Source organism: Populus alba, chromosome 17 (genome assembly GCF_005239225.2).
Source record: "Populus alba chromosome 17, ASM523922v2, whole genome shotgun sequence".
Classification (NCBI taxonomy): Eukaryota; Viridiplantae; Streptophyta; class Magnoliopsida; order Malpighiales; family Salicaceae; genus Populus; species Populus alba.
The window spans coordinates 3,642,073-3,654,233 of record NC_133300.1 but is presented as its reverse complement, the minus strand read 5'-3'; the positions used below and the strand labels follow the sequence as shown (position 1 = coordinate 3,654,233).

At 34.6% G+C, this 12,161-nt stretch overlaps 1 protein-coding gene across 1 annotated transcript; it reads right to left on the bottom strand.

Moving 5' to 3' along the window:
- Positions 1-1,960: 1,960 nt before the first annotated feature.
- LOC140954748 (UPF0481 protein At3g47200-like) lies at positions 1,961-11,088 on the bottom strand. Its single transcript, XM_073405484.1, has 2 exons — positions 10,967-11,088; positions 1,961-3,605 (listed from the first exon to the last, which is right to left on the bottom strand). Exon 2 carries the CDS (start codon positions 3,553-3,555, stop codon positions 2,176-2,178), a length of 1,380 nt encoding a protein of 459 aa, XP_073261585.1. The 5' UTR covers positions 3,556-3,605; positions 10,967-11,088; the 3' UTR covers positions 1,961-2,175.
- Between the last annotated feature and the right edge of the window lie 1,073 nt (positions 11,089-12,161).

Here is a 12,161-nt window from a genome sequence, read left to right as displayed (position 1 = left end):
TCAAAAATCATTTTAAAAAAAATTATGATTTTCTCAAATATTTTTCTATCCATTTTGCATAATATCGGGTTGTATATTTACATTGTAAAATACAAGTCCGATATTAAAATACCCGGTTTTTCTCCGGAAAAAAAATTCAAAAAAGTGAAAAAATATATTTTATTGTATACGGCCAAATCCTAAAATTTTTTCCAAAACATATTTTTCATAAAAAAAAAAATTGATATTATAACCAGTTTATGATTATCCATTAGGATTTGGCCAACATGCCGAAAATCTTTTTTTCAATTTTTTTTTTAGGATCCATATGTAGACTTTAATATTTGTGGGGTGTAAAATTACACGATAAAGTATACCCTCGGATATTAAAGATACAAAATATAGATTTTAGAATGATCAGGATTTAACCGAAATAGGATAAAGACTTTCTCATGAAGAGAGATCTGCCTTAAACCTTAGAAAAGACCAACTCGACTTAGAAAAAAACAATCAAACAACAATGCAGCTTACCTTAGATAGGGTGCAATAGGGGTGATGAGTCTTCTCCTTGCACAACCAGTCTCTTATTTAGACTCCCGCAGATCATAGGTTTCTAGTAACCATAAAACTAGGTGGCGACTTCTAAAATTTAATCATAATTTTATGATTAAATCCAAAAATCTTCCTAACACACACCACACCTCACATCAGGAGGCACAACAAAGAGCTTCTGTCGTCGCCAGACGACGTCATGGACCCCACGACAACTACTATTTGATAATTGATGAAATGTTTTCCTTAATTAATCTAAGATGATGAATTCATATAGTTAATGTTATACCCAATATTTACTTTTTTGTTACCCTTGATTAGGACAACATATAACATGATCAAAACATAACACTCTCTAAATAAGATAATTCAGTGATCTCAAGTCTAAAAATCACTTACACAATTGTCACATGAACTTTTCCATAGACACAAGTGATTTCTGCATATGAAATTTTCATGTTAGTCAGTTCAGTGTACATGTCATTCAAGAAGTACCCACATATTAGTTCTATAAATCCCTCATATCTCAACTTATAAGAATAATTGTTTCATTTCATAAAGGAAAGAACATAATATGTACGAATCTCATCAACTATAATTAACATCCAATCTTAATAGAGCATTGACCAATAACATTTAGAAACAATTCTTTGATGCAATAAGAATCCTATAATTATAACAATTTTATAATTTCCTTTACAAAATAATTTTATCCCAAAAACTTTATCTTTATTTTAGATTTATTAATCAAATATTATATTTATTAATAAAATAATTGATGAATATTAAAGATAAATAAATCTTTATTAATAAATTAAATATTTTTATATGAATAAAATTAATGCCATATATTATCAACTTATTAACTAACAAGTTTAAGTATTTCATTTTTTTTTTTTGTGTGGGCTGTTATGCAGAGAAGAAGCACATTAAGAGGGTTGGTGACTTTGGTAGTCTTTGGGCCTCGAGAATCAAATAGCTTGGCCATGTCCAATAGAGGTATCCTGTGACCATGAGCCATGAGCCATGAAAGGAAAGAGAAGAACATGTTGCTCGTTAACTTCACTGCCCAAATGGCGTTGTGCCCGAAGGAAGATCTCATATAACAGAATTAAATGGTTGAGCTACAAGTGAAACTACTGGAATATGTGATGAAGATATGAAGACAAGAAGAGGAAGAAAGGTTTGGACTATTTTCTTTTTCTACTTTCTATGATCAGTATGCAAATTTATTGGCACGAGGTGAGGATATATGTAGAATATAGGCCCGCCGTGAGACAATAAAGATTTGGTCTTCTTCCTCCTGTGATCACTTCCTGCCTCTTATCTGTCGTTGTTCATTTCTTTGATTTTCAGGTTTTTGTCAAATTCGTTGTTAGGTAAGCTGGGTATATTGAAATTGAGATCATGCACTAACTCTTCAGCTTCATTTAAGCTGGAATTGATGATCTTAAAATTAAGAAGAGAATTTTGAGAGGAAACAAGTACAAACTCAATTTTAGGACAATACAACTAGAATTTGCAACAACATTATTAGTTCAGAAATACACATGCCCAGAGTTTAAAAACAATCTTTAAAGGAAATTAACAATAACAATCACATCAATCATACGTAGGAATAATGAAACTAAACGAGATAAAATCCTAGAATACCGATTTTACGGAAGTGATAGTCTGTATCAAAGTGAGGATGAGCAGGATAGCTGCTGCAACAGTTGCCGTACCTCTCCAAACATTGGTGAAATATACAAGTTTCAAGGTTGCCTTTCTATGGTTCCAGAGGTTCTCATAGTGGGCATTCATCTCACTACAGATATTATCATAACACGTATAAGTGTCCGTGATTGTTTCGCAAAGCTTATTAATCATATTTGAAACTGCGGCATCGTCACCTAGCCGGTTGAGAATAATTCCATTTTCAGCTAGCAAACCCACGTCTTCTGCACTGTCTATAAGATGGTCCATAAGCTTAATGTAACAGCATACGTAAGCTTCATACGGATAGCGGCACTGCTCCAAGGCCATGATATTTCGTACAACACGTTCGAAGCAGTAATCAACTTCCAAGCGTGGTATTTTCAACACTCCTTCCTCAAATGCTATGTTGACCAAACATTTGTCTTTGGTTACCTGAAACTTCACCCCTGCCTCGCGAAGCATGACGGCATTATATTTCAGCTTGATAGGATTAAAACTATAACTTCGCTTAATGGCTCCATTCAACATAAATTTCCTTAATAAATCAGTGAAATTCCTGCTTCCCTGTACATCGAAGTCGGTGTCTTTCACCCCTTGTGAAAACGTATACTTTCCAAAATAAACGGTAGCAAGTTTAAGAAAAGGAATACGCGGTTTTTCATCCTTGGCTTTGCGATGGACGGTATCGTATATTTCCTTAATAATGAAGAAAGGTAGTTGGTTTTCAAGTAGCATCAAGTCTTCTCGTATGTCAAATATCATCCACGGCTTAACACTTTTAGAATGTCCATTGTGGGACGTTCCCGCATTTCCATCATCATTTGAATCCTTAAAAAACTCAATGATGAAGAGTGCATCCAACAGGATCATCTCTATGAAATCACTGCTTTCAATTTTGCTGAAGTTCTCTGAGTAACTGGCTCGGATAAACTCTTCTTTACCCTGAATGAAGATCAAAAGATCCTCGATTTTCTTCTCACCCATCCCATCCCGTTTAGAAAACTCTTTGAGATATCTCAATTTTTGCTGTTCCATGTCCTTTAGTCTTTTATCGCCGCGGTGAAGAGGACCTATTGAAATAAGTTGTGGAGTGTAGGCTTCCGGTCTTACCTTTTGAAACGAACTGGGCACCCTGTAGATACAACACTCAGCCCCGTCCTGTTGAGAGGTCAACGATCCCATCTTATTTTGCAGCTGTGCCAAAATATCTCCAGTCATCCCAGTGTTGGGTTTGATGTTAGAAACACCTAAGGTACTTGCTATATCTTTTCCTTTATTTGGAACACTTTCCCTATCGTCCATTATCTGATCCACTTGCGTGCTCATTGTTTTTCAAGTACGAAGTTCTTGCAGTAAGCTTCTCGTTTTCCAGTGATCTGCACGTTCGGGGAAACAAACCAAGAATGATGGAAGGTGTGTGTAAATATGGAGAGACTAATAACAAGGCAATTTTAAGATATATTTTACCTAACTAATATAGTAATTTCTATCTTATTTCACAAAATTAAGACATTTTTATTTCCATACAACTAAAGGACTATAATTGTCCATGTAAATTTTTTAGAGCAATGCTATATGAAAATCATACGAAAATTTCATGTGTGAACTATTGTAATTACTCTTAATCAATCATTTAATATTTTTGGAACGCATGTACACTCAATATATCGCTTCAGTAGTTATCATCACTTAACACATCAATTTATGTGAAAAATTTTATATAATTAGTTAGTATACAAAATATTTAATTTTCAAATTTTTTAGTCCTGCCATTTTTGCTTCTCAATGAATTGTCATGATCAAGAAGGAACATCATTTAAAACTATGCATAAAATCCTCCTAATGAACTATTAAGTAATGTTATTTGGGTAGATGATTCAGCTCAATCTATTATTTTTCATCTTCTAGATGCATTACTTGAAGGCTATTAATTCATTTATCAGAACAAATTAGCATTATAACATCGTGAGTGAAACTGAATAGAGATACTCCAGATGCAACAGAACAAATCACAACATCAAGGATTGTCACGCACATCTCAGATGCACTTTCTGCCTCTAGAAGGGACATACGGCTAAATATTGTCACAAGAGAAAGCAGTAACTGAAGTTGAGTTTAATATGGAAATTTCCAAGGGAAATCAAATTACATCCCATACGAATGAGAGGAAGGAGATGAACTTTCCTTTCACACTTGAGGAGTGCAAACAAATACTCAGCATGTTAAAAACTAAAACATCCTCTGCCAGCCATGTTGTAACTGTCCAACTCATGATGAGCTCTCAAGTAAAGCTTTTTTACTCTTCTCTAAAGGCAACAGAAGCACATGGATTTTGGATAGTAGGTGCAAAGATCATATGATTTATGACCAAAATCTGCTCACATACTCAAGACCAGTTAATGGCTGCATTGTTGAATTACCAAATGGATCAATAGCACAAGTAACTCACATAGGTAGAGTTCATCTATTTCTTGATTTGATCCTTGATAATGTTTTATATGCCCCATATTTCCAATTGAATTTAATTTCCATTAGCAAACTAGCATTTGATTCTTCTTGCATAACCATTTTTCTAAGCCAATTTTGTGTGATTCAGGACCTATGTTCGGGGAAGATGATTGGGACGAGAATTGAACGGGAGGGTCTCAACTTCCTCGACCAAGCCAAGAAAGGAACCTGCAACCATGCCAAAACTTCTAACCCGAACCTTTGACATCAACGTCTTGGGCATCCCTCAACCAAAGTCTCTCCATTATTTTCTAAAGTTAATTCTTGCTCTAACGACAAGTGTTTGATTTGTTTGTTAGCAAAACAAACTAGACTTCCATTTTCTTCAAGTTTCATTACTACTACATCTTCTTTTGATTTAATCCATGTTGACATTTGGGGTGGTCATAAAATTCCTTCTATTTCAGATGCCAAATATTTTCTTACTATTGTTGATGATCATACTAGATGCACATGGATTTATCTTATGAAACACAAATCCGACACTAGGGATCTTCTAGTCAATTTCATCAACATGGCTAAAAACCAATTTGATTCCAAAGTCAATGTCATAACCCAATTTTTGACTATTTTTATTTTATTATTATTACTATTATTTTATTTACTGAAAAATGATAATAATAAAAAATGATGATGAAAAGCAAATAAAAAATGAAGAATAATTAAAATTGGGTTAAGGGCAACATGATTGGAAGTTTTGGGGATTAATTAAACTTTGGAATTAATTCAATCAAGGGTTTAATTGAAGAATTAATAAGTTTTGAGACTTAACTGAGCTTGGAATTAATTTAATTAATCAAATCAAGGGTTTAATTGGAGAATTGATAAGTTTCGAGATTAATTGAGTTTGGAATTAATTGAATTAATAAAAATCAAGGGTTTATTTAGAGAGTTGACAAGTTTTTAAACTTATTTGAGCTTCGAATTAATTTATTCATAGACTTAATTGAAAAATCATCAAAGTATAGGGTTGATTATGGTCAAATTTGCAAGAAATTAAAACCCAAGGACCAATGTGTAAATGGCACTGAGATGCAGGGGTTCAATTACAATTTACCCAAGGACTGGACTGCAAAAATTTAAAATGTCAAGGATCAAAACGCAAATGGCTATTAACATCAGCATTGTTCATCCCGAAAACAAGAAGAAAACGCATGCCTTTATTGCATTAAAATCCATGCAACCGCATGGCATTTTCTGGTTATAAGAACCAGAGAAGGAGAACCGGCACTAGAGGAGAGAGGGGGGGAGACTAGAAAAAAAAAGACTTTTCATTCCTCTATTTCTTCTCAAAGAAACAGAGGAGGCTAAAGAAGAAAGCCACGAACGGCAGAGGGGAAAGAAAGAAGAAAGCAAAGGAGAGACGGGGAGAAACATAACAAGGGGAAAAAGAGGGACTGGAAGGGGAAAAAGAGGGACTGGAAGAGGAAAAAGGTCAGACTTTCGTTCCCCTGGTTTCTTCTCAAAGAAACAGAGGAGGCCATGGAGAAAGGCCATGAGCAGCGGAGGAAGAAAGCAACTAGCCCACCAGTCCTCCATCACATCTCTGTTTCCCTGCTTCCAGAGAGGAAGTAACACCGGGAACACAATAAGATGCAAGAATAGAAACTATACAGAGGGGAGCAAGTTTTCTGCCCCTGTTTCTTCTCAAAGAAACAGAGGCGTTGGTGCCTCACGATCGTGAGGCACGAACGCGTGAAGAAAAACCATTCTCTGGCTTTATAAGCAAGAGAAGGCCACAGAGAAAGGGGAAAACGATTAAAAAGGGGACTGGGCTGAGAAAACAAAAGGAAGGAATAAACGAGGAGAGGCCTAAACCGAAAACAACAGCAAACACACAGAGAAGAGCGAAACGGGGACGAAGGAGTAAGGGGGCTAGCTAGAACACGAAAAAAAGCCAGGAGCACGAACAAAAGCAGAGAAAGAAAGGAGGGTTATAACAGGTTGAAACGGGTGCCCGGCTAATGTCACCCGATCACACAGAAAGAGCTTCATCAACATCTTCATCTTGTGTCCACATAATCTTCTCCTCCTGCTTTGCAATCTCATTTGACACTGTTGCCGTAAAATTTAATTAGCCTTGCATACACGCATGGTGCGTGCCCTTGCCCAGCCAGGTCACTGGCTTGGGCCACTGACCGGGCTGGGGCAGCTGGGTCCAGCCCAGCCCTCATGGGCTGAGCTGGGCCCAGCAAAAATAAATAAATATAAAATATAAAAAATACATAAATAAATAATATATGTATGCATGAATAAAAATAATATAAATTTATTGGTTTATTTACTGACGTCAGAGTCAGGAATAAAAATACTGGTTTAAATTTATTTTATTTTTATTCATTGTATTTTATTTTGTTTAGCTAGAAAATAAAAAAAAAATATGCATGCGTAAAAATAAATTTATTTTATATGAATATTCACTGGCGCTAGAGTCAGGAATATTATAAGCAAATTATCATAGCATAAACTAATAAACATTTAGCAATTTAAGACAAAATCAGCAATGCAGTCTGCCTCAGACAGAATATTTAAGAGGTGATAATATCTTTTCTTTTACATAACCAATCCCAGGCCATAGAATCTCTGTTGACTAGTTAGGGTTTCTAGTGATTGTAATACTAGGTGGTGACTCCTTAAACAAGATATTTTTTCTTAAAAGAACCAAATGCCAGAAATCTATTTTTTTTCCTTAAATCATGAATTTATTTTTAGGGCCGCCGTGATGTCGGGTGCAACAGTCAAAATGATTCGTAGTGATAATGGTCTTGAATTCAAACTTGAAAGCTTTTATGCTCACAAAGGTATTATTCATCAAACTAGTTGCATTAATACTCCACAACAAAATAGCATTATCTAATGTAAACATAGGCATTTGTTAAATATGGCACGTGCTTTACTTCTTCAAGCCGGTCTTCCTCACCAATTTTAGGGTGACGCTATTCTTGCTTCCTCTTATCTCATAAATCGAACACCAACCCCCATTCTCCATGGAAAAACACCATATGAAAAACTCTTCAACATAGTTCCCAATTACTCGCACTTACGAGTATTTGGTTGCTTATGTTTTGTTTCCACCCATGCCCAAAGTCGCTCTAAATTTGATCCTCGAGCATTTTGGTGTATTTTTCTTGGCTATCCTTATGGGAAAAAGGGGTTTAGAGTTTTTGATCTAGCTACACAACGAATAATAGTCTCTAAGGATGTCGTTTTCTTTAAATCCATATTTCCCTTTCTAACATCTACATCACATAATAATATCCCATCATTTTTGCCTCTCACCCCACTCCCACTCCATCCTGACCTTTCTAAATACATTTTGAACCCCCTCCTCTACTTCCCAGTCCTACATTTCCTAGCTCACCCAGTTCCCAGACCCATCCTTCCACCAACTCATCTACTCTTCTAGCTCCCCTCACAAAGTCCCCATCTCTAGCTAGTCCTATCAAAAGTCCACTACCTAATTTATCTCCCATACAGAACACCTCCTCACCTATGCCTATTCTTACCCTTCATCGTGGCAGTCATTATATCACCACTCCTTACTTGTAGGATTTTCATCTCGCCATGACTCTCCCTTCAAGGCCTAACCCGACATCATCTACGAACATGGTTCACACTTCAGGTACTGCTTATCCTTTTTTTGCTTATTTATCTTACACTCACCTTTCTCCCTATCACAAAGCTTATACTGCTCAACTCACTCTCCTCAAAGAACCCACCAGTTTTTCACCTGCTATTCAACATCCTCAGTGGCGTGAGGCCATGCACCATGAGATAGCTACTTTACAAGCCACTAGGACTTGGAGTTTGGTACCTTTACCATCCAATAAACAGCCGACCGGCTGCAAATGGGTATACAAAATCAAGTTTAAAGCCGATGGGACAGTGGAACGCTATAAGACACGACTGGTGGCTAAGGGCTACAACCAAGTTGAAGGTGTTGATTATCAGGAAACCTTTGCTCCTGTAGCCAAGATGGTCACTGTCCTCCTCTTACTTAGTGTGGCAGCTTTGCGTGGTTGGCATTTACATCAACTTGATGTCAACAATGCATCCTTGCATGGTGACTTGGATGAGGACGTTTACACAACTTTTCCTCCTAGCTTCGAGTGAAAGGGGGAGACACGCATTTGCAAACTTTATAAATCCCTGTATGACTTAAAACAAGCCTCTAGACAGTGTTTTATCAAACTATCTGGTGCACTCGAGGCTACAGGATTCCATGAGTCCCTATCTGATTATTCCTTGTTTGTCTGAAGCCATCATGGTAACTTTCTAGCATTACTGATATTTGTTGATGATGTGATAATAGCTAGGAATAATTTGCAGAACATAAAGAACACCAAACAATTCAAACTTAAGGACTTGGGGTAACTTAAATACTTCATTGGCATCAAGGTTTCCAAATCACGACATGGCATTAGTTTGTCACAGAGAAAATATGCATTCAACATTTTAGATGATGCAGGGTTTTTGGGTGTCAAGCCATCTCGATTTCCTTTGGAGCAAAATGTATCCCTAACACAATCCGATGGAAAGCTTTTAGAAGATGGATCAACATACAGGAGGTTAGTTGGCAGGTTACTCTACCTTACAATAACTAGACCAGACTTGACTTATGTTGTGCACATCCTAAGTCAGTTCAGGGACAAGCCCCGCCAACCATATCTGGATGCAGCTTATAAAGTGCTCAAATATATCAAACAAACACCTGGGCAAGGCATCCTATTGCCGCCCATAAGTGCACTTCAGTTACGAGCATTTTGTGATGCTGATTGGGCTCGTTGTAAGGACACGAGAAGATCAGTTACTGGTTACTGCATTTTACTTGGAGAAGCACCAGTTTCATAGAGGATTAAGAAATAGAAAACAATATCACGTTCAAGTGCAGAGGTAGAATATCGCTCCATGGCTACTACATGCTGCGAAATTACATGGCTGAAAAACATTTTGAAGGACTTGCATATAAATCACACACAGTCGGTAACCTTGTTATGTGATAATCAAGCAGCAATGAACATAGCATCGAATCCCATCTTTCATGAGCAAACCAAGCACATAGAAATAGATTGTCATTTGATGCATGAGAAAATTCAAGCAAGAATGATTCAGACAGCCTATATTCAAACTACACACCAATCAGCTAACTTGTTTACTAAGCCATTAAGCTCCACATAATTTGAGACTTTACTTAGCAAGTTGGGTGTAATTAACATACACTCCAACTTGAGGGGGAGTGTTAAAGGAAACCAAGCACAGCATAGGAAATCAACCACAAAATAGGAAATCAAGTTTTGTCAAATACTGTAATTGAATCTTCACTTATTTGTTTCCTTATTCATAGATAATTAGATCTGATCATAGGCTATAATATAAGCTCTTTGTATCAAGCCATTAGTATAAATTGTAATCTTTGCTTACTCTGTAATACAATAAGAATATATCATTCTCTTCATTCACAATTCAATTTTGAATATCACAAATTTTCAAAACTTTTTCACTATAACACATTTTCTCCTTCTCTTTTTCTCTGCCCTCCACACTTTAAATCATCCTTTTCTCTCTATTTCTCACTTGGTATATATTAGATAGCCTAAATAATTAGCTAGATTTTGTCCATGTATATGATCAAATTTCATGCTATCAAATAAAATATATTCATACTTGTAATTAATCAAGCTCATTTAAAGGTGTTTGAAGTAGTAGTCGATTACTTTTTAAAAAATATATTTTGATTATAAATATATTAAAATAATATTTTTTTTATTTTTTTAAATTTATTTTTAATATCATCATATTAAAAATATCTAAAATTACTAAAAAAAATACTAATTTAAATAAAATAACTTTAAAATTTTTAAAAAGTTCTGCTTGGACAATCTACCAAACATTCTCTTAAAAAAAACCCTTACGACTATTTACATCATTTCCCCAAAGTCTTATTGAAATCTGTTCGTCCTGTTTAGTTGCTTATATTCTAATTAAAAACCAGACCTGGTCTAGTTTATCGCTTCTTTAAAAAAAATATTAAAAAAGAAAAAGAAAAAGAAAACAAATAAAAATGGAACTACGTCCACCTAGACCTAGCTTTACAGCGGAAAGGTAAACTTTATGGATAGAATGCATAAACTTATATAGAACCACCTAAGGTCTGCAGAGTGCAGAGCTTAAACCAAATCCAAAAGATCGTCAGTAAACATTTCAAAGAACAAAACAAGTTAGTGCTGACCTGAGGGAGATCAGACGACAGTATCTCTGTGTATAGTCCCAGGCAGCGAGCCCCTTTCCTGTATATTTCAGCCTCTTCTCTCTCTCTCTCTCTCTCTCTCTCTCTCTCTCGTAGTGATCTCTTGCTCTTGTCAACCTAAATGGTTGAGCCCAAAATATATATGCAAGGACGGGTGATTAACAATTCATAATAATTCATCAGGCATGTGCATTAGAATTTGTTTGTCATGATTGTTTTTATAAATTGATTTTGAGTTATTTTTTAATATTTTATTCTTAAAATAGTTAATAACATGTTTGGTTAGAAATAATTAACTTTTAACTTGGATTAAAACTTTGTTAATTACACAATTAAGTGAAAATCTTGATTTATTACAAATTTAAATTTTAACTTTTAATGTTTATACTACATTTAATAAAAAAAAACTGATTTGAATCATTTTTATCAAATATATTTCTAATTAAAATCATTTTAACTTGGAAGAAATTTAAGGATAAAACAAGAAATTATTATTAGATCTTTCATGTGTGTTTTATTTTCAATCCAACAAGATATATAGAAAAATATAATAAAATCAATTATAGAAAATACTTATAATTTTCTTGAAATAAATTTTTGATTTCCTTAAGTTATTTAATTTCTTGATCTTTTTTTTTATTGATTAGGAAATAATCAAGAATATTTATCTTGATTATTTTCTTAACAATATTATAAGTTATTTATGAAAATAATTCAAATTAAAAATCAACAATCATAAAGCATGTTCAATTGACTCTAAGTCAATAGACAATTTTAGTTTTAAAAAGACTTCTCTTACTTAATTTTTGCAATATATAAATACATGTGCACATGGACACGGTATCATCAAATGATTTTTTAAAAATATATATATTATTTTTATATTTTAATTCTTATAAACTGTAGCAATGTTAATTTTTTATGTGATGTGCCTCTGTATTCATATAAGTAGTTGACTTTTTTCCATCTACTTGACTTATTTATTTATTTCCTCTTTAAAGAAAAAAGGATCTACGAAAACATGCATGTCGTCAGTTCATCGCCAGCTCACATTCATCTTCTCTTTTATACAAAGACTCATTTTCTGTGTTCAATTGACTCTAAGTAATTGGATTGAATGGTTAGCTGTTCATTTTCTGTGTTCAATTGACTCTACGACACATTAACCTCTTAGTTC

Bases quoted from the DNA above. Each gene is read 5' to 3' on its own strand.
- LOC140954748 (XM_073405484.1), bottom strand. From the start codon at position 3,555: ATGAGCACGCAAGTGGATCAGATAATGGACGATAGGGAAAGTGTTCCA.